The 27,142-nt window shown below is 40.8% G+C and overlaps 2 protein-coding genes across 4 annotated transcripts; both read left to right on the top strand.

The window, feature by feature from the left end:
- The first annotated feature begins 1,610 nt into the window (after nucleotides 1-1,610).
- rbm42 (RNA binding motif protein 42) lies at nucleotides 1,611-13,877 on the top strand. Its single transcript, XM_022242831.2, has 7 exons — nucleotides 1,611-1,766; nucleotides 4,482-4,906; nucleotides 5,784-6,191; nucleotides 8,062-8,316; nucleotides 10,109-10,206; nucleotides 11,166-11,262; nucleotides 12,414-13,877. The coding sequence occupies exons 1-7, from the start codon at nucleotides 1,645-1,647 to the stop codon at nucleotides 12,524-12,526; spliced, it is 1,518 nt and encodes a 505-aa protein (XP_022098523.1). The 5' UTR covers nucleotides 1,611-1,644; the 3' UTR covers nucleotides 12,527-13,877.
- Nucleotides 13,878-14,987: 1,110 nt separating this feature from the next.
- LOC110983540 (lathosterol oxidase-like) lies at nucleotides 14,988-22,052 on the top strand. Of its 3 annotated transcripts, none has more exons than XM_087142459.1 (4): nucleotides 14,988-15,136; nucleotides 17,500-17,729; nucleotides 18,017-18,149; nucleotides 20,644-22,052. In XM_087142459.1, exons 2-4 carry the CDS (start codon nucleotides 17,520-17,522, stop codon nucleotides 21,183-21,185), a joined length of 885 nt encoding a protein of 294 aa, XP_086998585.1. In that variant the 5' UTR covers nucleotides 14,988-15,136; nucleotides 17,500-17,519; the 3' UTR covers nucleotides 21,186-22,052. The 3 variants fall into 3 exon arrangements, with proteins under 3 accessions (XP_086998585.1, XP_086998586.1, XP_022098547.1); XM_087142460.1 differs by having other exon boundaries at nucleotides 15,077-15,136; nucleotides 17,503-17,729; XM_022242855.2 differs by having other exon boundaries at nucleotides 15,113-15,133.
- The last annotated feature ends 5,090 nt before the right edge of the window (nucleotides 22,053-27,142 follow it).

Raw genomic sequence — 27,142 nt, 5'->3', positions numbered from 1 at the left:
ATTCAGGTCTTTTTTTTTCGCCTTGGCTTTGTATATCCCCGTCAGACGACGACTCTCGGCACGGTTGGAGCATAGATGGGCAACTTGATTCTGCTCCGTGATTTCCAGGGTGCTGTTTATCAGCCAGGGGCGACGCTGGGAACGACATGCAGTTTAACTCGCACGCATTAATTAACTCCTTAACTCACTAAAATCGACTCCAAAATAATCTCATTTCTGGGTGTATCATTACCAAGCAGAAAGGGGTTAACATCGCAATGAAATTGAGGAAAAGAACTTTCAATCTTAATGAAATGAACGTTCTTGGAAGGGCACCATGCTGGAGACGCCGTCTCAGAGGAAGGAAACCTGCCTGCTGGAGAAATGGTCTGGTCTTGTTATCTTCCACCTCGAGTCACATCACTCGACTGGACTACGTTTCCACTCGTATCATGTGCGTAAATACTGGGAAGATGGGAGATATACCCTTCCCCAACTTTTTTTTGGGGGGGTGGGCAATTGGATCATCCCCCACACTTGTTTGTGCTGAATAAAAAAATTTAAGCGCCAATGCGCGTTTGGAAAGTGTTGGCAGATTTCGCGTACTGTTATTGGTCAACGCGTAGCAAACTCTTGGAGGCGCACTACTGTCAATCGACCGTATTGGTTCATAAGGGATTGGAAGCCGTAGAGGGACCCAAACGAAACAAAGTTGGTGAATATTGGACCCTTATCCGTGGAGATGTGTGCTATGGCCGGGATTAAATAATTATACGCCTTTAAAAAATGTACTCAGCACATAAATGGAAATGTTGCGTTTAATATTATTCTCCATCATGCAGGCCTCGGCACACAAAATACAAGGACGGGTTAAGTCCAAACGGACATAGAAAAGATTTTGTGTGCACCCTTTGATGAACTGAGCCTCCGCCGCCTCTCGCTTTGATGGCGTTATGATTGTTGGTGTCAAAGGTCATCAGTGTTCCTATCTTTGGGATAGTATTGATGGTATTAAGTCACAGTCATCTGTGGAAGGATTTAATTAAGAGCAACTTCAAAAAAATCCAGTCTCTGATTATCTGAGGTTGCTCCTTCTCTTTTACCGTTCCAATCTTTCATTTGTTCTTCTAACATTTCTAGTGTTTTGTAAATCCACTTTTGTTACATCTCAGTCTGTTGGTTCGTCTTTGTTTTGTTTTGTCCCTGTTTTGTTTTGACTGTATTGTATTGTAGTTATCTTTCTTTCATGCATAATCTGTTGTCAGTCTTGCCTGTCTGTTCTTTTTCTTCTCCAATTAAATATGACATTTCTGTATAAGACTTTCAAGTTGTCTTCTGAATGTGCCTCCGTATTTGCCCCCTTTTATTTCAGTGTCCCATGGTCTTAATTAATTTTCAATCTTGTTGTCAAAAATCTTCTATTTGGTGACCTTGTGTATAATTTGATTATACATTCCAAAATGGAACTAAATTTTGAGTTAAAAAATTCAGCACCGCTGATGAAAAAATGATGAGAAGACTAGTGAAAGTTTATCGTAGCTTCGCGAGCGTGGCCGGCCATGGCCGTGCACGCCCTCATCGATTATTATTTGCCAACCATTTTCGGATACTTTTGCATTACAACCAGAACCCTTTGCATCATGCATCGTCGGTATATGCTAGCGCATGTACATGTATCTAGTCAAAAGAACATTCAAAATGGCAGCGCCTAGAACTTCAAGGCCGCACCTTGGACGGAAAGAAGACGAAATGGACGAAAGAAAAATGATGGAAGAAGAAATGAACAGGTAATAATTGCAACAGTGCCTTCTTACTAACTCGAGAACTGTGGGGTCCGACGTCCGCCGTGCTCCCACGAACGTTCCACAGTTCTGGGGGTAGGCATGCCATGGTTGGGCCTGGGTACCTTCTTGTCGTTCAGAGATGCCAAGGCTGCGAGGTCAGACATGCGTGTCACATGTTCAGAGACCAGCAACATTGTTCATGTACTAGGCCTACACGTTGTATTATCAGTTACATTTATCACCCCCGATTGTGGCTATCCGAGTGTTGGTCACTTCGCCCCTAACCACTTCGCCCATTCCCACTTTGCCTCAAATAAAGGTCAGAGAATCCAACGTCCGAAGGCCAAATCAAATGCTTCCGATCTCCCAACTTACCCTGACATTTCGGTGAGACCCTAACACTTTTATTGGCAAGTTAGAGAAAACAAATATATTAAATACATTATTTCTCTTCTGTCATCACATACATGTAGGCCTACTTGTGTTTTTGTTTTCCTAGTTATGTTTGCAACGTGCATGTGAACAGCAACTTACCTGTAGTTTCATGAGTCTTTTTCGTGTTTTGCTGTCGCTGTAGTAAAACGCGTTCGCAAAGCGCTGGTTCCCGCCTTGCCGCACCCATGCAAAAGAATGTGTGATGGAGTGTGGTAACCAGTCTATTCATCCTGTGGGGATTGTATCTGTACATGTACGTGTCCTCACGCATTGATAAAAAACATCAGTGTTGCAAGATTTCTTCAAGTTAATTCACTGGACTTATGGTAGTACATGTAACTTGTCTCTGTGCTTTCTGTGTTCATGAGTTTCATTTTAGGTTGTTTTGCTGGTACTTAGGGCAAACATGTTTCCACAAAATTTCCTGGCGCAGTGCCCCAAGATTTACCCATGCGTAGGCACCTGTCTGGATGCATTGACCATTACCAGAATGATGTGTACGGAATAGTGTATTGCTGTGACATAAAGTTGAAGAGGATGAGAAGAAAACCATGGACAACGTAGTTGACATTAATTTAGTGAATGCTGTAGAGTTTTCTATCACTCCATGCCGTTTGTGGAACTCTCTCGATCATTTAATGAAGAGGTTTGTGCTTGTAGCACCCTCGAGCGCGGACGGGGTAAAGTGGGGATGAGTCAAAGTGGGGATGGGACGAAGTGGGGATGGGGCAACGTGGGGATGGGGCAAAGTGGGGATGGGGCAACGTGGGGATGGGGCAACGTGGGGATGGGGCAGCGTGGAGATGGGGCAAAGTGGGGATGGGGCAACGTGGGGATGGGACGAAGTGGGGATGGAGCAAAGTGGCAATGGGGCAAAGTGGCGATGGGGCAAAGTGGCGATGGGGCAAAGTGGCGATGGGGCAAAGTGGCGATGGGGCAAAGTGGCGATGGGGCAAAGTGGCGATGGGGCAAAGTGGCGATGGGGCAAAGTGGCGATGGGGCAAAGTGGGGATGGGGCAACGTGGGGATGAGGCAATGTGGGGATGGGGCAAAGTGGGGATGGGACAACGTGGGGATGTAACCGGGATCAGGTCAGACCCAGTCTGTAAACTACATGTAACCGGGGTCAGGTGAGACCCAGTCTGTAAGTACATGTAACCGGGATCAGGTCAGACCTAGTCTGTAAGTACATGGAACCGGGATCAGGTCAGACCCAGTCTGTAAATGTAACCAGGATCAGGTTAGACCCAGTCTGTAAGTACATGTAACCAGGATCAGGGCAGACCCAGTCTGTAAGTGCATGTAACCGGGAGCAGGTCAGACCCAGTCTGTAAATGTAACCAGGATCAGGTTAGACCCAGTCTGTAAGTACATGTAACCAGGATCAGGTTAGACCCAGTCTGTAAGTACATGGAACCGGGATCAGGTCAGACCCAGTCTGTAAGTACATGTACATGTAACCGGGATCAGGTCAGACCCAGTCTGTAAGTACATGTAACCAGGATCAGGTTAGACCCAGTCTGTAAGTACATGGAACCGGGATCAGGTCAGACCCAGTCTGTAAGTACATGTACATGTAACCGGGATCAGGTCAGACCCAGTCTGTAAGTACATGTAACCGGGGTCAGGTGAGACCCAGTCTGTAAGTACATGGAACCGGGATCAGGTCAGACCCAGTCTGTAAGTACATGTACATGTAACCAGGATCAGGTCAGACCCAGTCTGTAAGTACATGTAACCAGGATCAGGTTAGACCCAGTCTGTAAGTACATGTACATGTAACTGGGATCAGGTCAGACCCAGTCTGTAAGTACATGTAACCAGGGTCACGTTAGACTATTTAGTTACAATGCCGATAAACCTAATATGTACTAATCCTTAATCTTCCAATTTAAATATGGTCTTTGCTCCAGAGAGGTTTTTGGTCAAAAAGCTACACAGTTTGAATGTGCATCTCAACATTTTTCATCCTGACATTTTCAGTTTTCCGAAGACAGACATAAGCTTACAAGTTACATACACCTGTACATGAAAGACAGTGACTTCTAAAATTCATCATTACAAATATTTTTGTATAGTGAACAGACTTTTATTGTCATTTGCCCCTTACGTGTCAGTGGAGTCTGTTACCGATATATACATGTACAACCACCGTCTTTGCCTCATGAAGAGAATTTTATCCTCTAATCAGCCAGTAAGGTTGGCGTCAGTGCCTCAACCATGTTAACTGCTTGTGATGGTCTCTTTTCCTAGTTGACACACTTAAATTTTGTTCCTTTAAAGGTTTGAGCAGGAGATTCAGACCGGTCAAGATGAGGAGGAGGCTGATCTCCAAGGCTCCGCCTCCCCTGGACCTCCCATGGTACCACCTGGGATACCCCAAGCCCTCTCTGTCCTTGGCACACCTGATCCTAACCTCATGAACCTACGCTTTCCAGCCCCGCCTGAAATAACCCCTCCTGCCCCTCAACCGATGACCACGCCTGCTCCTTCCGAGCCACCCAGCCTTCATCCACCGACCCCAGGTGGTGCCCCACTGAGGTTTGCCGTGCTGCCCCCTCCCCCTCCCCCAGGAACCATTCCCACATCCACCCCCCTAGAGCCCCCAAGCTCCTATCAGCAGCCTCCCAGTACCGAAGGTCAGAGGTTACCAGTGCCAGGTCAGATGTCGTCACAGCCCTTTCCACCAGGGGTTCAACAAGTTGTTGGTTAGCACAGAATTTTGAAATGTACATGTACATGTATATACATAGATGGAGAAAAAATCAGTGTGGGACAGGAAATTGGATGCATCATATCAATCAACCTGATCATTTACATCTAACTGTAAATATGCATTTCTGTATGCTTGGGTTTGTAATGTTGATTTGGTGCAAGACAAGTTGTCTTTATGGATATTAGTCAGTGTGAAGGGTGCAAGACAAGTTGTCTTTATGGATATTAGTCAGTGTGAGGGATGCAAGACAAGTTGTCTTTATGGATAATAGTCAGTGTGAAGGGTGCAAGACAAGTTGTCTTTATGGATATTAGTCAGTGTGAAGGGTGCAAGACAAGTTGTCTTTATGGATATTAGTCAGTGTGAGGGATGCAAGACAAGTTGTCTTTATGGATATCAGTCAGTGTGAAGGATGCAAGACAAGTTGTCTTTATGGATATCAGTCAGTGTGAAGGGTGCAAGACAAGTTGTCTTTATGGATATTAGTCAGTGTGAAGGGTGCAAGACAAGTTGTCTTTATGGATATTAGTCAGTGTGAAGGATGCAAGACAAGTTGTCTTTATGGATATTAGTCAGTGTGAAGGGTGCAAGACAAGTTGTCTTTATGGATATTAGTCAGTGTGAAGGGTGCAAGACAAGTTGTCTTTATGGATATTAGTCAGTGTGAAGGGTGCAAGACAAGTTGTCTTTATGGATATTAGTCAGTGTGAAGGATGCAAGACAAGTTGTCTTTATGGATATTAGTCAGTGTTTTTATTAGTAAGTGTTAACATTTTTATGTTTATAAAAACATGCTTATTTACATTTGTTGTTTAATTGTACATTCCTATTTAACATCAGTAATTGAGTATTGTTTTATCCTTCTGTAGCTGAGGCACAACCATTGCCTCCAAGGCCTGCATTTGTACCCCATTCAGTCCGTGCACGCGCCCCAGTTCCAGCACACCGCCCCCCTATGAACCCCATGCATCGACCTCAAATGCCCCATCACCCAGTCCCACCTTTTATAAACTCCTTACCAAGACCTCGCGGTCCTATGAACTTTCCGGCCATGCACCACCCCGGTGGGCCCCCACAGGGACCCCCTCCAGGCCCCATGTTGCCCCCTGGCTATCCTATGATGCCACCACGGCCAATGAGAATGGCGCAGCCTTCACCAACAGTCATCCAAGCTAAGCCAGTCAAATTCAGCCAAACCAAAAAGGAAGAAAAGACTGACAGGCCATCGGGAACTCCAAAAGTGGAATCTGTCACAATTTCACAGCAAGCATATAAGGGTATTTATTCTTTCTTCAAACTCTATATAGAGGGTTTGCGATGGTTGTCACCTTGCTGGCCAGTACTTTTGTTCCACTGGGTTTGCGCAAAGGAAGTTTCCATGTGAGACAAAGAAATGCCCTGCAAGATGGCTACCATGCAGAGCCACTATAGATACATCAACCCTGAAGCTATAGCCATTAGTATCAAAGATGAAAATGGTGGAGCTACTGGCTATGGCTTACATAGGCACTGGTATTATCTGTAGCCACAGCCAAGTTATTTAGATATTGCCTTTAGAATGCAGTGATTTAATCAGTATCAGGTACCAGCAACATTGAGACTCTTTCACCCACTTTGTGGGTAGCTGGTATGTAATATTAGGCCGTATCCAAATAAACATGGCTTCACCTTGAAATTACGCATAACCCTATGGGAAGTGGCTGTAGCCAGTATCATATATCATGCATAATTTCAAGCCAGGGCCCACTGATTTAGACGCAGTCTATAGTACTGGTAAAGGCTGGTTCATATTTTGCACGAAAGTGCAAACAAACGAGAATTTTTGATGTCAGATTAAATATTCGCATTACGAATTTGCAAGCATTCAGCACATTTCAACTTGAGCAATGTCAAATTTGCTTCACTTTTGCACTCGTGAGGTATAAACCAGCCTTAAATGTAAACCAATAATTTTAGAGTGTGTTATATTGTGTGATTATGCTTGTGCAATTATATTTCTGCTGTGATTCCTTTCCTTGTAAACAAACTTAGGCCAAGCAGCCATCTTGAATTGTTTTCTTCGTAGATTATGCTATTTTTGGTCTTTGTTTCTGACGTACAAGACATAATTCAAATTGAGTGTGAGTTTGAATAGATATTACTCACGCCGCTACATGTATCTTAAAGTAATCATCAACTCACCATTACAATTACTGGGACCAGGTGAATTTTCTTGTTTAACTAGAACTTATTTGAAGGACCAGAAAAGCTGAGGAAAACCAGACAAGTTCCAAGAGAATGGCATGATGCTATAATATGTATAAGACAAGTAACTTGCTGTGCCAAGTGAAGCCTACTGGTCATGTCCCATGTTAGTACACAAACCAAAGGAAAACTTGACATATTCTCAAATCTGCGTCTGTATTCTGAAATGATGGGCCAACAAAGCTGATTTGCACACAAACCCCAAAAAATGTACCATCGGTGATGGAGCATTTTGGCCTACTTTATGTAAACACGAAAATATGTGCACTTATTTGCTGCAGATGAAATTTGCAGAGGCATTTCGATATGTCAGGTTGATGACAAAATAATCAATGTATTCGTAGTTTGTAATGGTTTGAAATTTGTTCCTTCTTATATTAACCCTCCTCTGGTTTTACGGCACAAATGTGCACAAATGCCCACAGTCACTGGTGAACATGTAGTTTCTATATGGAACACAAACATGCACAGGTTCAGTGTGTACACAGTAGGTTGCCAGCACAAAATGACCCAGGGTCTTTTGTGCAGTCCTCTTCACTGCATTTGGTTTACTGCACAATTATGCACATGAAACAGTGAAGCACAGTTGTTGGGCAGCACAAAAGTGCAATCTGATATTCCTGTGAGGGACAGTTGGTGCAGCGCACAACACAACACAGCTGTGCTTCTTTGAGGTGTTTACCAAGTGACCCAAAGAGTGACTTCAGCATAGGAGGGTTAATGTGTTCTATAATTCAATATGTCTGCTTTCAGGATGACATCGAATTTCTCTCTGCACTGCGCTAGTGCTATCTGGTAATTATGGCTCTGCGGTAACTCAGGCATATCAGAATATATCCGTTAGTGCAGTATATGTCCGAGTGTTTTTATGAGAGCAAACATTTGCTACCTTTTTTCCCTCAGTGCAAAGCCCTGCATTTACCCAGCCTGCCGCAGCCAGCCAGCTACCTGGCATGTATGCAGCAACAGCAGCGGTAGCGCAGCCTGCAGCAGTTGACTACAGCACCATGGCACAGCAACAACAGCAACATCAGAACGCAGAGGCTGTCGCCGGCACCTCCACAGCAGAGCAAAAGAAGAAGGAGAAAAAGAAGAAGTTTATACGGACTGCAGCTAGCACCGTCTGGGAAGATGATAGTTTAGCTGAATGGGATTCAAGTAAGTCAACTGTTTACTCCAATAAGGCGCTGTGCAGGTTGCACGGAAATCATGTACTCATTCTTGGAACAGGTACATGTACGTGTACTTGCATTAACCATGATTCCTTCAAAAGACGTACAATATTAGTTATCACGAGTGCCGAGTGGTATACGGTACACAGACACATTGCATTCTGTGTTCCAAGAGTGCAGGTGTAATAACAAATTTATCTTCAAGCAAACATGACGTACAGTTATAAGGCCTGTGTGCGCAAACGCCCCACTTTTGAATTTAAAGTATAATTTTGAAGTTGTGCATTTTGCCTTAAGTGTAAAAATCACGCATTGTGTTGAGTTAGAATTGCGCATTACTGGAGGTTTGACATGGACCGTGCAACATGGTTACATGTCACACTGCTTGTTGCCATGGATCGACGAATCAGTATTGGGAATTCAAGTTCACCTGAAGATAAGTACATGTAACAGAACACAAAGTAGAGATTCCTTTCATGTGCAGTCTCCTTCACTAAAGGACTGTCAACATTGTAGTTGTAGAAGACTTTCAGCAATAGTGTATGTGTGTGTCAGACTGGATTTCAGAACAAGTTTGACTTCCTTTTTGTAATACATGCATTTTGTTTGGCAGTATATACATGTACACTGTATGGACATGGACTTGTGGTCAACCGAACCAAAACGGGAACTGGTTATCCATTAGAGTGGTTCAGTATCTTTCATGTATAAATAGGTATTTTATAACACCCTTCATGGCTTTTACAAACTTTCCCAAGTCCTTTAAACTCATTGGGCAAATGTTTAACCTTTCAGGTGGTATGAAATACACCTTAAGTTAGTAGTGACTGGCCTACATGGTCCTTAACCCTAACGTTCCCAATCCATCAATTTACAACAACAGAGTTTGTTGAAATTTGATGGGTTGAGGTCCGTGTACATACATGTACATATGAAACTTATTACACGTAGTGTTAGATTATGACGGGACGAGTACTGTACAGATGCAGTAGCAGTGATGGGTTTTGACTGAGTGGGGATGGTTGGTAATACCCAGTACCTGCTGCTGGGTGTTTGATGAATGGTACTGCTGGAATGTGTGTGCCTGTAAACGATGGGGGTCATTTGGTCATGTACCTGTACTTAACCCCTTCACAGCGGGATTCTTTTGAGGGTGACTGCTGGGCTGTGGTATGCCCTGAATGGAGGGCTTTGTCCAGCAGCAGGCCCCATTGAACCAGCAGCTGCATGGTGGATAGACTGTATGTGTGGTATGCACTAATCCTCACGCAATGGGTAGTAGCAGTCCTCTGTAGGGAGGGTTAAGGAGTAGAATAAATTGGCCCAGTGTGTTTGGTGACCTTGCTTTTTTAAGAGAAGTCAAAGATAAAAGCAAAGAAATCTGTGCCCCTACAAAAAACAACTACAGTGTTGTATAGCCCTGCAGTTGTTGGCTCTTGAAGGGACGAGTACATGATGTTCCCATTCCTTATATGACCAAGAATCCCCACTCAGCCAAAACCCAACAGTTTACTGCCTGTTGGAGTTTGTTGGGCTGTGTACTGATATGGCAAGTGGACTGTTGGAATCCGGCGGGTTGAATACATATACCCCACCCAGCAGCGAAAGGGTGTTGGAATTTGACTGGATGGGTCAGCCTTCAAGAAAAACTGCTGAGAGGGTGAGGGTTAATCTATGGAAATATGGGAGAAACCAGGCAGTGGTATTGGTCAAAGTCAGGGCTGTCATATAGACTTCATTCACAATTAACCAAGTTGTATTTTCTCTTCCAATGTCAGATGACTTTAGGATCTTCTGTGGTGACCTTGGCAATGAAGTAACAGAAGACCTTCTGGCTAAAGTCTTTGGCAGATACCCATCATTTCTCAAAGCAAAGGTAATAATCATTATTGTGTTCAAGTGTCCATGAAGCTGTTGTAGAAAATCATGTGAGTTTGCAAATGATGTGAACTACATGTATTTAAATGTCATCGCCTTTCATAAGGCAGGAGTTAAACCGGTGCCAAAGATAGCAAAGATTACCTTTGCATAAGACATTTGTTATGAACTGCAAACAAAATTGAGCTGTTAACTCCTTATTGAGCTGAAATGGCTTAAGGTATGGTGCTAGCCCAGATTTGGTGAGCGATGCATAAAGATGATGACTTGGAACATTGGACACCACACCTTGATAAGTATGCAATCAGTTACACTGAAATTACATCAGCAGAGGATGGGATAAAACCCAGTATTACACTGTATGGATGCTTATCAAACTTAACGATACAACCTTGCAGGCCAATTTCTGAAATGCCCTGATGTTGTTAGCAGAAGATTGTGGCTTTGAATCTCCTCTTTCTGACATTATGAACTTTTTTCAAACTCTCTTTCTCTCTTTGACTGCACTGCATTGATGTTCTTACTTCTACATGACTACTTTTTAATAGTGAAAAACCATACAGCACCATTCATGCCATTAGAACTTCTGTGTTCCAGACATAAAAGTCTCTGTAAAAGTTGTAACAAATGTATGTATTGTAGTTTGTGCGTCACTTTGGTACATTTCAAAAAGACAAGGTTGGTAGAGAACACAGCAGGCAATGTGAACATGTTTAGTGCATGTGAGTCGTCATACAGACATGTTGCTTAGGCTGACTTTGCACATGAGTATTGCGGCCCCCTGAATGATCTTCAAAACATTTCATTTGGGGCATACACTGTTTGAATACCAAACTGACTCATTCTGTATGATAAATGTATTAGGCATAAAAGAATTAAACTAAGAAATAAATAAATTAGTTAATTATGAAATACACTTCCATCTGAAATGGTTTAAATCTCTTTTTGCCCATGCAGGTTGTTAGAGACAAGCGCACAAGCAAGACTAAAGGTTATGGCTTTGTCAGCTTCAAGGATCCTAATGACTTTGTACAGGCAATGCGGGAATGGAACGGTAGGAAATGATACAAGATTAACAAACCTGTCTTTGACCTCCTCTAGGTCTCGTTTGGCAACCTGCTCTATACATATTATATGCCACACAGTCCCATACAGCTGAAAGGAAAACCTTACTAACTGCAGCCAAATGTGACTTCCCAAACTTATAATAAGCTCTGCAGTAACTAAACTCCACTCTTTTCCCAATGTTTTTGCATAGTGCGCCGTTTCTTACAATGACTGTTAAATCCAACAGCAGCTGTACATTTTTGGCCTTCGTTACATTTTTGCATTTAACAGGGTTGGAAAAAAAAGTCCATGCCAACAAGATTCAGTGTCCTTCATCATTCCGTTGATGAATTTTTATTTCTACAAACCATGCTTTGCAACGTGAATGCCTAGTACCTGCAACTTTAGAGTCCTTTTTTTGTAAACTTATACCAGCAGGATGTTGGGTAAGAATCAATAATATACTACGTACTACTTGCTTCACCAACAAATGTGGATTTCTTATCTGACTTAATTTAGAGACAAGACAATGTAAAGTATAATTGATTTCATGGAATGGGTCAGATACACACTCCATTGATTTCAAGAACTTTTGCCAGATTAATCTGCAAAACAGATCACAAAAACAACTCTTTTTATTGGAATTATCTTGGTATGGCTTTTACCTAGTAAGCAGAAGGCAAATGAGTGGCCATTCAATTATGTCCAATGAGAATTTGCACTAAGGAAACTGGTATGGATTTGGTCTCTTCCAGATGTACATGGAAACTGTTGAACGTGAAAATAAAGATGTCTGTAGAAAACTAGAAATCAAGTCCAAAATGAAAAAAACAACTGCCATGCTCACTTTTATTCTCAATTAATAACACTATTTTTGAGAACTGGTTTCCAAAGATTGATGTTTATTATCCAAACAGTTGTTTTTTCCTTATGAATACCTTTCCTATAATGCTTCCTTGGAAGTGTGGACTCGTTACCTTGCTGACATCAGTTATAAGTGAACACTTTGGAAGGGGGACTTGAATTAATTCAGTTGAAGGATAAGAGAGATCAGAAAATCAGACCCACTTTTCTCTTGTGATGGTATAAATTAATACTCTCATTTTGGTAATAGCATAATGGCTTCATTTGGTTCATTCCAATGTTTTCTTGTCACAGGGAAGTATGTTGGTAACAGGCCCATCAAACTAAGGAAGAGCACTTGGAAAGATCGCAACATGGACACTTACAGGAAGAAACAGAAGGAGAAACAAAAACTAGGACTGAGATGATGAATTTGCTAGACACTAAAGTCAATGTATAAACAGTGTAGTTATCAGAGATGTACTGCACAGTACGTATTGTGAGTCTGTTACAAGACCATTACAAGTCCAGACCAGCCACAAGCAGTATCATATTGTATTTAGTTGTTGAGTTTTCGGGGGGGGGCAAATAAATTTTTTTCCCCTTGGAATGATTGTCCAAATTTTTCATCTTTCACCGAATCACTATCAGAAAAGGCAGTACTTTTTCTCAAGTTTGGCATTTTAATTTTTCCTTGAAAAATGGCAATTTTCCCCTAGAGGTAGGGAGGTTCCCTGCCCCCACCCAACTTGATATGCCACTGATCACGAGCTGTTTGAATGAATTTGACAGAAGAGTCTGTTTTGTTTTCCAATTTCCAACGGTTACTCTCTTGATCAATTCGGGATCGACCTGACTACAACGCTGCCTTTGTGGATTAGACTTGATGTATTGTCAGGCACCCGGACTTCTTCAAAACTTCAAGATTGAAGGCATTTTTTAACCTGTGACGTGACTCAGAGCTGTGTTTCCCATGTAAGACATTCTCGGCATTAATAGTTTGGCCACGTTTTCCCAGTGCATTTTCTATAGATTGTTTCCTTTGGTGTCGTCACGCTGTTGTCCAAGAACTCGCGCTACCTATGCTAAGTCTGCCACAGCAACTTCTGTGTGTGTTTAAAGGGTGTGAGCGCGCCCTTGACGACAGCCCATATGATGCAGGATATGGGCGGAGAGCACCCCCCCCGCCTTTGTGTTGGTTATTGTTTGATCAGAATCTTAGGAATTCTTTACAGACATCTAGGGGGATGTGTTAGGTAACAATAGTCTGGAGTGTGTATAGGGATTGGGTATTTGGGGGGTACCCATCGGCCTCACATCGTCCGCGGTATCCGACAGTGGCACTAAAGACACCAGGCCATGGTAGAGTAGACTTCATAGCCAAGATCAAAGTCAAGGTACCAAACATCCTTGAAGTGTTGTTCACAAAGGAAGTATTGAATGTACCCCTAGAGCTTAGCAGTGGACCTGTTGAATAACATTACTGAAAATTAAGTACAGGCTTTGGATATCACAGTCGGACAGAGCTGTTATCTGGAAACCATTGTCGGCCATCAAGGATTCAAATCTAGATTCTCGAAGTTGTACCGACATTAGTCATGCTGAACAAGTATAGGCCTGCATGTATTTGAAACAAAATCAAGAAGTCGTTACAACGTATTTTAATGGCAAATCTGAATAAAGATTTCTTGACTGTTGACTGCTTATTTTGAATTCGCATTTAAATCTGTTATGTACGTATACATACGTAAAATGGGTAATAAAGTTGTTCACGTGGAATTCACTGGTGCAACACTTTGGGTTTTTCCCATAATTCCTGAATCGAGACGAGGCTAAGGCTGTTTCCGAATTACTTGGCTGTGGCTAGAAATTACACACGAGTCTATGGTAGTAGCTGTAGCCGGTTCCCATTGTGTGTAAATTCAAGCCGCAGCCGAGTGATTCGTGGCAGAGGACAAGTACTCGCCCACCACGAAAGCGAAGAGAAATACACTGGGTAAGTGGGAATGTTGCAGGTACATGTACGTGATATCTACGCCAGGCATACCCTGCAGACTACTAGTGAAATCTCCAGTTTTGTAACACTGACCGTAATTCCACCGACCATGAAACTTTACGACATGAATCAAGAGTTGAACAAACTATACGACTCGTCTTAGTAAGATTTAAGAAAACGCTTTAGATTTACGGGGGAAAGCTCTTGATACTTCCTGTGAAAGGTGCTGGTACTCATTGAAAGGCAAGCAAATTGTTTCTGGGGGAAAAAATTGAGTTGACTTTTAGTTTGCAAACCTGGTTCTCATTTTTTACCGGTTGGTAACTAAAATGCCACGTGCAGTTGTTCATGTTGCTAGGACATGTGATTGACGGCAAGGTAAGGTAGACTACATGCATGGTGAATGGGTTGAACTGAAATAGGAGGGATTCGGTACACCTAAAGAAACTATACGTAACGATTGCTTAACTCCTGGTTTCCGTAGCAACTCGTCTGTAAGCAGTAGAAATGGCGCCTGTTCTGTTCTTCCTTATATCAGAGCAAAAGTAGTTCTTACGATTATTCTGGCTGGACAACAAAGGTTCTGCTCACGCTGACAGGAAATGAACAAAAGCGTGATTTCGTGACAATTAATTAAATGTGCTGTGCATTTGAAAAGGTTGAACACAAGTTTTCAACTCAGTGAATTTTGCTGCAATTATTTTTGGGTGATGTTGGATTCGCTTAGCTTGTGCGTTTACCTGAAGTATGAAGCGATCTTAATGCTTGGGCAGCCGCTGTTCTTTTTATTGGTCAGTGCCGAAGTCACATGGCTATGATACGAAGCTCTCAGATCTTGCAATTTATGGAAATGAGCCAGGCACAGTTAAGTAACCTTAATGTGCCGGTGTCTTTACGAAACAACCATCGTGATTGGTCACCTTGGGAGAATCACGCTCCGAAAGTGTGCGTTAAATCTGTGGGGTATAAAAGAACATTTTCGTTGGACATAAAGCATACCGAGTCTTGGATCTTACGGAAAACGTACTGAAATTTGTCGTTGGTAAGTTAATTGATTTGATTTTTTATTTCAATTTAGAAGTTAGATCGCCCCTTTGAGCTGCCACATTTGGGTGTACTTGGGACCTAATGAGGGTGCATGTGATTTTAATGCACGATACACGCATTCGGACTAGGAAATTACACCGGACTAAAATTCTGAGGAAAGCTGTTGTAGATAAAACATTTACGAAAACGGGGGCGAGGTGGAAGGTGAAATCTGAACATGACGATTTTCCTCTTTGCGGACAATGAGTTATATCTTTCTCTTTTTAACTGCAAACAGAGGAAAGGAGAAAATTAGAAAGAGTATCCATTCCCCGACAAAGAGAGGAATATTCGGAGTACCTCCTGTAGATGCAAACTAATCTGTGAAATAAAACACCTGAATGTGGAATGTAGGAAAACAAGAAAAAGTAAACTCTCTGCGGTTCAAAACGGTCTTCAGATTTTGTGACGCCGTAACGTATCCTCTTTGGCTTTCTATAAGGGAAACTGTAAATGCAATCCGAGCAGAGCTGGACGCTCATAAATGCGGGTACTGGGCGTTGGCGTGTACAGTCCTGATCGCAGAACTTATAGTTCTTGCCATTTTACACAATAAAAGAGATTTGAGGCTTTCACCGTGCATGCAGAGACAAAATGACCAATCTTATACGATCCTTGCTTCTTTTCAGAAGTTATTATTGAAACATAGCGCCTTCCTTATTCCTTATTCCTTAAGGAGATTTAAAATAAATTAAAATGATAAATATTAAAGACAATGAGTTAAAATTGGTAAGTTGGACGCAGGCCCAATCCCAAAAAACACTCACATTTAATATGACAAATTCACACAATAAATACTTTCTAAAATATGTGTTAAGATTCTCCTTGAAAGACTACACTAATCGAAGCTCCAGTGGTAGGCTATTTCCAAAGGACTGGGCCAACCTGTGAGAATGATCGAAATCCATATCGTTTTGATTTGGCTTTTGGCACTACTAGCAACAGCTGATTTTCTAAACGCAAACTCCTGCCTGGTTGAAATGTAGTGTTTGCAGGTAATCTGGGGCAGCACAATGCACTAGTTTGTAAGCATAGAAAATCAACTTGTACTCAATTCTATGACTGGCAACTAATAGATATCTGTTGAAATTGAAGTTACGTGATCTCTACGTCCAGTCATGGTAATTACTCGAGCTGCACAATTCTGTACTTTCCAAAGCTTACTAATAGTATTACAATTAACCCCATACTCTAAGGCTTTTTAATCAAGTCGATATGACAGTGGCCTGAACAAGTGAACACTACGCCCGAACAGACAAATACTTCGATTACAAGGGTGAAAATAGGAAACTCTTGACACTATTGATACGATTTTCCATTGAAAGACCAGAATCCATAATAATTCCAAATTTCTCACACAAGATGTGGGCCTAAGTATAACCTATTTGAAGATTCAGACCACTAGTGATATTTCTTATCAGAAAACAAACGAAACCCGTCTTTGAATCATTTAACTTCAACGTGTTGCACATTAGCCAAGATCTTATTTCAAGCACGCATGCGTCAATAATTCCTGTTGCTTCTTTCAAAGAGTCAATACCAGGTTCTAAGGCAGGGTACAACTGTTTATCATCAGCATATATTTGAAAATGAATGACATACTTCATGAGCATAACAGATAAGGGCCTTGTATTTTGGGCCCAAGTACAGACCCTTGTGGAACACCAAATTTAAGCGGCTTTCCATCCAAAAACACTCTCGTTAATTTAGCAAATTGTATCACTTAGATAAGATGTAAACCATTTAAGTACACTCTAAGTAATCCCAAATTGAGTGGTCTGTGGTGTCGAAGGGGGCGAAGGCTCAAGCATAAGGGATGTGAGAAATATATATCCGTGGAATGTAATGGTCTGTATACGCAGACGGGTACACTTCATTAAATCACAATCATTACCATGTTTATTCATGATTTACCACAATCCTTTCAACAATCTTCGATAAGAAAGGTAAATTCAATATAGGACGAGAACTGTAATTATTCACAGTCGAGACCAGACTTCTTCAAAAGTGGGCAAATGTTTGCTTCCCTTAGCCAAGGTGGATCATTAGCCTTTGATAAAGATGCATTTACAATCTTTGTGATATAAGGAATTATTTGGTTAACGTAGTCTTTCGAAAGCCAAGTTGGAAGCAGATCGAAATCACATGATTTGTTAACAATGTTGAAGGCGACCGGGTGTTAAAAATTCCTTTGCCTGCGTCTACAGAAATAGAACCATTCCATGAAAGCACCAATCGACAACCCTGCAGAAAACATTTGGAACACAGGTTGAATTGTGAATCCATTTCAACATTGCTTGGATCTGTTCTGTTCCTCAGAAGCGTCTCATACAATCGCCATGGAGGACATTCTCTACCTGGGAGACAAGTACTTTTACACTCCTTATATCTACCCAGAATGGTGGCCAGAAGACGACTGGAAACGACAACTGATAGGAATCCTCATCTTCAACTGGATTAGCCAATATATTTTGTATTTCGTTCTTGGTTTGATCGACTACTTTTTTGTCTTTGATCATCGACTGACGAAACACCCCTTATACATAAAGGTCAGAATTGGGAATAAACTCTTGACAAATTGTAGGGCCCATTGAAAAGGTATCCTGAATTAAATTACACCGAAAGAAATTACACTTACAAGTGATGTTTTCCTTATTCGTTCTTTCCTAATTTTTCTTCTGTGTTCGCACCCGTTACACGGTAAATGAAGTAGAGTGCACGTACGTAAAACATGTCTGAACGTTGAGGATATCCTACAACATCGAAAGTACAACCCACGGTTTATATTATGGTATAATATAACTGACTACTTAATGGAATACTTTTAATATTTCAGGATCAGATGAAGCTGGAGATCAAATATTCTCTGAAAAATATGGTTTTCCAGACGGCCCTCTTTGCGCCTATATTTCTGATTGAAGTAAGAGGTTACAGTCGCCTGCATCAAGAATTCAACAGGGGAATATTCGGTCAGTTTTATACTAAGTTTCAATTTTGCTTTGCTTGCTCAGCCTTAGCTCCGGATGTAGATATTTACTCTAGCTTTCTATGGACAACTTCAGACTTTAGCTGTCGGGATTGATTTGTTTTAGCGATTCTTAATGACTTAACCTTGTTTCATTAAAAGTTCTGGTCTGATTACGTCATCAGCCCAAATTTGTGCACACACGTCGCAGGCTAAGGTCATTGTATCTACTAGTTTTCAAGCGATTCCGGCAAACTTCGCTACAGACATTTCTTCAAAATAGATTTTTGAATATGTTCAACCTGGCAGAAGAGTGTGCTAGAGTGTAGCATGACGCACCGTTGCACGATTTAAGGAATAAAATTATGTCAAAAAACAACAAAGGTAAAAGTAGGTTCGTATCTATCATCAATTTTAAATTATAAAGCACTCCCGGTTTGGACAAGTTTCGACCGGAAACAAGCGTCAATTGATTTTACGTACACGAGTAGAAATCAAGGCGGAAGATTACGCTACCACTTTGCGCAAAACGCGAGCTGCGGGAAGTCACAGTTGATTTATGAGGATTTTTGAAGGTTTGACATGAGTAAATGTTTAAGTGCTTGTAATTTGACACCTGATTATGTCAATTTTTATAGAACATTAATTTTTATTTATGTCTTAGGCTTTAGTTAGTGTAACTTTGAAGAAGATGCAAAATTGCCAATTGGCCCCAAAAGTCTTTCAAAACGTGTACAAAAAATACGGAAAACTTAAATATTTAAAACTCTATAATAAATCTGGTGATGACGTCACTATGCCGTCATTATTTGGCATACATCTTCAGATCACTCATGTTCAATCAATGGTGATCATTATCCAAGTGCGTGTGCGCAAGTTTTAAACTTAACAGCGTAGCAACAGGTAATGTCTGATTTCACGCGGTCTGATTGCAAAACGATGCGTCATCCTTGTTAATGGTTCTTCCTGAAACGCAGCATAAATAATGAAATCTTACATGACAAATCCAAGTTACATTAATCATTTTATTTGTCACTGGCAATGATTTGTGCCCTGCCTCAGAAACTGTCATGAAAAATGTGGTTTTACATAACACCAAAATTATTTTAGTTCTTAACTAAAACAAAATGAGTGTTGCCAAATTTGATCACTATCTATTGAAATAAAGAATGAGTTTTCCTAGTTGTAAAAACTAGATTCGTTTCATCTAGAAGACTGACTTAATCGATTGCACTCAAAAACTGGGAATCCGCCTGACAAAAATATTGTAAAATAAGTTTGAATTTGAACCAGATTCTCGCGCCTAATTATGTGAATTCAGACATTTCATAATGGAAATATCCGTCACATGTCTCATCTAAAAAAAAAATCTGTCCTAATAAAACTAAATTCTTATAGTCAGGAATTATCCCGTTGTCAAACGTTTGACAAAAACGAGGATGCCTTTGTACCGTACTCTTGGGCAGACTTTGAGTAACATTCTTGCAGCGGCGAGTCACGGGTCTACTGCAGTCGTGTATGCATGTTTACATGTCTATGTGTCGACCCTGACGTCGGGGTACCGCACTGGTTTGTGTCTACAGCAGCGGAAGGGATGAACAGGAAATGTCACTAATTTAACGATTCTAGGTCAAGGAGAATGGACGAGGTTCGCCTCACCCACTCTTAGTACGAATCTCCAGTTCCGAGTCTATTCTCTTAGGCTGACTTAAACTATTTCCCACTGTTACACGAACATGGAGTCCCGAGTTTATGACACTCTTGCTGTAACCCTACGCCTGAGTGCACTCCTTTGTTCTATTCATTAACGGGCATGGGCTAAGCCATGACATCGATAGTATTTGGTTCAGTCAACACCGTCACTTCAGTGCTGGATACATACTCGGCTCTCTTCGTCTTGCACCTTGGATTCATTATTATACGTGTGCCATCGCAACGAAACCTTCCGGACTAAAACCACCACAGGACTCTATGAAATTGAGGAATGCTATATCAACCTCGTGTTCTTTAGAACCACTTTACAAACCACTCAAAATTTGCTTCACAGATACTTACATGTTCTATACATGTATATGAATCATTCCGAAATGCCCCCTCACTATCGAGGTCTTGCTCTCCTCATAACTATTTTGCTGTTTTTAGAGATTGTTATATAGTGCCTCGCAGTGTTTCTCTTTGAAACAGTTGGTAGCTCGTTCGGCCATGGCTGGAAAGCAATGGATTTTGGGGATGTAAAATTGAAAAATGTATAAGATATTGCTTTATTGAGCCATGTCTAGTGCCAGTGGGAAGAGATAAGGAACATTTTTCAGTGTTTGCCTTTTTTCTGAATGATGATTTCCCCATACTAAACAAAGAAAAATTGTTCTGTCCTGTACTGCTTTTCGTCTGGGCTTGAAATACAGAAAACCCTTGGAAACGGGTTGATTTAAGTGAACACTTTTTATTTACTACTTTTAATATAAACCCACGGTTTGAAATGGTTTCCATCTTTCCAGGACCCCTGAATCCATTGGTGGAGATTATTGGCTTTCTCTGCTTCACCGACTTTACCAATTACTGGTTCCATCGATTCCTTCACCATCGTCTGATCTACAAGCGATTTCACAAACAGCATCACATGTGGAAGGTTCCCACTCCATTCTCTGGCTACGCTCTCCACCCTGTGGACGGATTCTTGCAGGGAGTCTCCTGGCACATCTTCCCATTTCTCTTCCCTTTTAACAGCCGTCTCTTCATATGTTTCTTCCTGTTTGTGCTGATCTGGACCGTCAGTATCCATGACAATCTCTGCGTCCTGCCCAAGGTTCTCCAGCCCATCATCAACGGAGCGGCACATCACACTGACCATCACATGTACTATAATTACAACTACGGTCAGTTCACCACCCTGTGGGATCGGGTCTTTGGATCGCATCGGGTGCCTGGTACCCACCGCGGTAAGGGACCATTGGATGATGTCCTTGCCCTAGGAGTAAAATCCGAAAATATGAACAACGGCAACAGCAATGGAAATGCCAAGACTCTGAAGGAAGAATAAGGTTAAAAGAAAATCATGTTAGTTATGTAAGTTACCAGTATGTCTGACAGTTAGATCAACAATATATTTAATTGTATTATGACTACGATAGGGAATGTAATACAGACGTAAAAATAAGTTCTTTGGTTTGTCTTGGTGATAGTGGTCTCTAATTTAAATGATATTGTTTCAATTGAGTTCCAAAGTCATACGGTAAATACCATCAGACAGGAGACACTGCAGAATTTATCAGTAATTGAAATTATAACATATCGTGGTCGAAGTAAGTTAAGTAATATTTTTTTAATTGTATATTATTATCCTTAAAGGTTAATGTTTAAATTTGTTCAGAAGATGATCGATATGAAAAATGCGACAATTGTTGGATTCTTGGCATCAGTCATATGGATGATTTATATATATTTTGCATGTAATACTATTTAAAATTTAGTCAAGGCTTTACCGAAGCAATCTTGTCCTAGTGGTTCTTTCCTCACCTTCAACCTCTGCGGTCCAGGTTCCTTTCCTGGCTCGGTCTGTGTAATTTGGCTTGCAATCCCTTGTCGATTCTCTCGGTCGGTTTTCCCCGAATATTTTAAGGGGTTCCTGTACTCTTAAAATGTCTTTCCACTACCTTTTCTTTACAAGTTACTGTCGGCTTTGGCTCTCCCGTGCCTAGGAAACAAAGCTCTCGAGAAATGCTTATATAGTTTTATTATCAGATATGAATAATACACGATATAATAATAGTAAAGAAGATAATAATGCAAAACCCTTCCCCGTCGGGAGTTTTTTATTGTATTTTTTTTTATTTGTATTTTCTTTATAGAAATTTATTTTGTACTTTTTGTTCTTTCAGGTAAAGAAAAACAGTAAATGTTAAAGCAAGTATCTTTGAAGACTTCATTTATTTCATGTCTACCTGACACTGTTAAAAGTTATTTGGATTTTTTAGTCCACTTTGAGATAACTCTAAAATCGTGGTACGTACCGGACGGAATGACAGCATCAAATTTTATGAAGGCAAACTGTACTATAGATGGATTTCTTAGGATTTAAAACTTCAAATTTGAATTGCTTGTAATTTGATTTCCAAAGATTCATTATGATATCAGAGTAACATGCACTGCTCGGTATTATGTTCAGTATTCCAAGTTGTACAATAAACAGCGTATCTGAGAAAAACATAGGAAATTACTGTCCGGAACAATAAAGGAAGAAAGAAAGGAAAAAGCACCAAAAGAAATGAACATTAATTAGAATAGTTTTAAAACAGTGATTTGGTTCGCCTGGTCACTCATATAATTCAAACATTTCTATATGGATGATTTGGTTGTGCATATCTACCCAAAAAGAGACACCAAGAAGACTGCTAAGACAGTGAAATAATGTGCACATTGTGCTGAAGTGTCGGGAGGGAGTTGGGCTACATGTATGGTCCATGTACCTTGTGCACAAGCATTGGTTTATTTGAGAGTGGATGTAAAGTCCTACTGACCCTAAGAGATATCTCGCGATATGTCAAACGTTGTAAGCTATTGGCGCGGAATGAAAGAGATTTATACCGTCTATAGTAGTATGCCATTATGAGAAAGACGACTGTATTATGGATAAGAACATTCAGACTTTGTCGATCTCGTCAAGAAATGAGACTAGATGTTCTTAGGCAAAAACGGGAAACTAATCACAGTTAGGAGGGTATTTTTAAAAAGGAAAAACGGGAAACTAATCATCAAGGTTTCGAATATATTTTTAAAGGGGGAACGGAGGAGACAAGCAGGGAAATGGCGGCATGTAAGAGTACTTACAAGTCTTTTTTGACAATGTTGACAAAAACTGAAATAGAATTGTATCTCTAAACAAGCAAGACTCATCAGTTTCAGTTCGCTTAGACCGCTGCACGACCTACCCGATAGGAACCTTTACGTATTGGTAACTGAGGGGATAGCCTTTCGTCAAGGCCTTCGTGGCTGTGTGTGTGTGTAACCGCAAAGCGACTGGAAAGGAGACTACATACACGAGCGGCTCAGCACGAGGGCCTTTTCCAACTTGTCAGATATTTCTTATGTTTTTCTCTGTATTTTCCATTTTTGCCGCCCCATTGGGGTGGCAAAAATCCCAACCAATCATAAGCGAGGGGGTCAGCATAAATTAACCTACTATGCAAATTGAAAGTATACGAAAGATGGCGAGCGTGTTAAGTGTGTCGGCGACCGTGAGTGCAGGTCAGTTGCCAGAGCTGAGCAGTATTTGGACAGTTCTTCTGCTGGAAAACCTAATTGACCTTGCCGAGTTTAAAATGTTGCAGCGTTAGGCTATTGAAGTATCTGTAGGCAGGCGTGACGTTTTCGTCTTTGCCCAAGTACGGAATATGGTAAGACAAGATTAAGATTGAGCTCCATATTTCAAACTGGCGTTTCGCTTTGACCATTCGGCCTTAATGAACTGCTACTTGCTAGTGTTACTCCAACGTCAGCACCACCCCATACCAACAAGCATCATAGTGGTCATCTCACCGCCTTTTGCCCTCATGAAAAACCGGATGGAACATTGCGTAAGCTTTGGAGTTGATGCCGTTAATTTCGGAGACTCTATGCTTCAACTGTTTACATGAAATTTATGAATAATGCATATTAGAAAGCTTACGAATAATTCACCACAAAAACCTCAAAACCAAATTGGAAAAGGTCTCGTAGCTGCACCACTCGTTTGGTTTCCTGTCCAGTCGCTTTGCAGTTACACACGCACAGCCACCAAGGCCTTGACGAAAGGCTACCGAGGGGAGGGAAGAAAGTTACAAATTCTATTTGCACTTTACAACTTTTGGTGTATCTAGAGGATTGCTAATGATCGTTTGTGTAACGGAGAGCAAGTCTTGTGTTGTTCAACGATTTGTTCGCCACGTGTTGTAAAATCGTGCAGTTTAATAAATCTAAAGTCTGCGTACCTAGAAAACGATGCGTTAGTTACACACCAACCAGGTGGAGCTGCATCTAGCTTAAACGGACAGATAATTGCGTCTTTCCTTTGTGACGCCAAAAAGCGAAAAGTGACGTGACGCTGAATAGTTTGAAAATTGTTTATCACAATTGTTTTGAAATTGTTTACGCCCTAATATCCCATTGCACTGTGCAATGGAGGGGACAAGGACAGAGACTTAGGATTGATGACAGGTAAGAGCAAAGATTGTATCGATTTTTGCTAATAAATCTGAAGGTGGAACAAACTGGTATCATGAGAAATTAAGAGGTACTAAAGCAAGAGCGGATTTCTGATGTTTTTTTACCTTTCAATCAAGGTTTTTCTACCAACAATCTGTATACATGTTCTGAAAGGAATTTTCTTTGTTGCGAATGTACCAGCAGTGAAATGACAAGAATATTGTTCAACAGGTCCGATTTATTCTAATCCAGCATTATTTGCAACTCCGATAGTCTTGTACCATTTGGATTAACAAATGTCTGCAGGTATGACACGTCAGGGAAACATACTCTGGTTTGTACGATTCGGAATGTGCACTCTATCAGACGCTTTACACGAGACAAAAGTAAAGCAATTCATAGTCTCCAATTTGGTCTGTCCCTTTTAGAAGTACAATTTCAAGCGGCTTTGACAATCGGTCATCATTATCCATTTCTATCATTTCTGCGCTTATAACATCTTTGACTTTAGAACAAAACTTGTTTCTTAGAAAATAAGTTCGTTTTAGCCCTAATTATGGCTCGTCTGAAATCGTGCCACATGCAGGCATTGAACACACAAACATTCTAGCAGTAACAACCATTGTAGGAGATCAATGTTCAGTCATGTAATGCAAAACTTTCTCTTGGACCAACCATTTGAAGTGATCATTAATTACCTTCATCATTTACTCCCATGCGTTTCAACAGTTCCAAAAGATGATTGCCCACGTCACTCTGGAATACGTGCAAAATGAGACAAGAACTTGTAGTAATAAAAGAAAGTTTCAAGATGACAAAAATTAAAATAATCATTTGGTATAATTTACGTATTGAAATGGAATTTCTGCTGTGGAAAAGAAGTAACGAAATGGAGTTCTTCAAACGAAGGCATTGCAGGTTTCCAAAGAAGCTTAAACAAACGTGTTGTAACAAAAATAGGCCCCTTTATATACCTGCCATTGCAGTTGACCTGAGGAAAATGACAGGTGTTGATCATTGACCTTTTGGGTTCCACAGGGTGTGCCAAAAAGGTAATCCAACTTTAAGGGGATAATATAGCTATATGGCATCTCTCACAGCATTTCGAGGGCAACATGAACAGCAATAAAATTGAAGATAAGAGCTTTCAAATGTCACCTTTCTTGCACAAGTGAATACCAATGGATTGAAATCATGGCACCAAAACTACACTCGTTCACTTTCTTGCACAAGTGAATACCAATGGATTGAAATCATGGCAACAAAACTACACTTGTTCACTTGTTGAGCCTCGTCGCATTTCACTTGACCAAAGAGGAAGGACACACAAGGATTTTCTTTTAACAGGATTTTTAAAACCTTATTCTGCCTAAGTATTTCCACTGCTATTATCATTTTTCATGTCTACTAATTGGTAAAGTCGGTGAGGCACAGAAAGCCAATAATCTCTACCAATGAATTCAGGGGTCCTGGAAAGAGGGAAACCGTTTCAAAACGTGGATTTAGAAGTAGTAGAAAGTGTTCACTTAAATCAACCCGGTTCCAAGGGTTTTCTTCATTTCAAGCCCGGACGAAAAGCACCAAATGACAGATCAACTTCTCCTTTGAAAAGGTAAACACTGAGAAATGTTCCTCATCTCTTCCCATTGCCAGTAAACGATCGAGCTGCCAACTGTTGGAAAGAGAAAAACTGCGAAAGCAGTATAGCAACCTGTAAAAAACAGCAACATAGTATATTCCACTCTGATAATCAAGGAAGGATTCATTAAAGTTTCTCACAAAGATGCATGATCGTCCAAAGAGACTTGAATGTTTGCACGGTGCTCATAAAGGTTGGCGAGATTATCGTTGGCCCATTTTAAGTTTGACGAACCTGGAAGGAGGGCGCTGCTTCGTTTGGGGGAAATATTTCGCATTTGCACCAAATTTACCCACTTCATATAGCGCCCTCCTGTTCTTCCTGCCATGCTTCAAGTCTCCAACAGAGGTATTTTTTTTGTTAGCGGTTTCGGACAGCGGCCAAAACAGCTTTTTTTTTTTTTAATTTTATTTTTCTGTTAGAGACAACTTTCATTACAACTGTGCATGCGCACTTCATTTCAAGGTGATAAAAGTTTTTGGTGAAAGCAGACGGCATTATAGCGCTGACGTTTCAACGACTGATCTCGTAAAATACCAAAGAGTAGAAGCAAAAATAAATTTCGGTAGGAACAATACTCAATTTTCCTCCATTCATGAGATTTTGAAATGACGGTAAATTAAAACTAGTATCAAAAATGAGTTTTACAGACTCTTCGTAACAACGAAAAAAAATTTAAATTGCAAAATTTTGCACAGCCTTCTTCAATTAATTTTTAATAGAAAAGAACTTTTTTGAGACGAAACGTATCGATCCAACAGTGCACAAAATTCAAAGCCATTTTTGTATCCATTTTTCATTAACAAAATGGAATATGCATCACGAGGATGATGATTTTCTGTTTAATTGTACCGATTTCGTTAGTACCGATGCCATTTCATAAGGTAGAATTGTTAAATTAGTGACATTCCCTGTTCATCCCTTCCGCTGCTGTGGACACTGACCAGTGTGGTACCCCGACATCAAAGTCGACGCGTCGACATGTTAACGCTTGACTCGCCGCTGCAAGAATGTTACTCAAAGTCCTCCCAAGAGTACGGTGCAAAGGCATCCTCTTTTTTGTCAAAAGCTTGACAAAGTAACAATTCCTTACTATAGAAATTAAGTTTTATTGGGAAATAAAATTCGTAGATGAGATATGGTAGGTATTTTTCCATTTAAAAATATCTGAATTCACG

This window comes from Acanthaster planci, linkage group LG10 (assembly GCF_054643075.1).
Source record: "Acanthaster planci isolate LZ-2023a linkage group LG10, COTS_SCS, whole genome shotgun sequence".
Classification (NCBI taxonomy): Eukaryota; Metazoa; Echinodermata; class Asteroidea; order Valvatida; family Acanthasteridae; genus Acanthaster; species Acanthaster planci.
The sequence above is the reverse complement of the archived record's forward strand: the minus strand, read 5'-3'. Positions and strand labels throughout refer to the sequence as shown.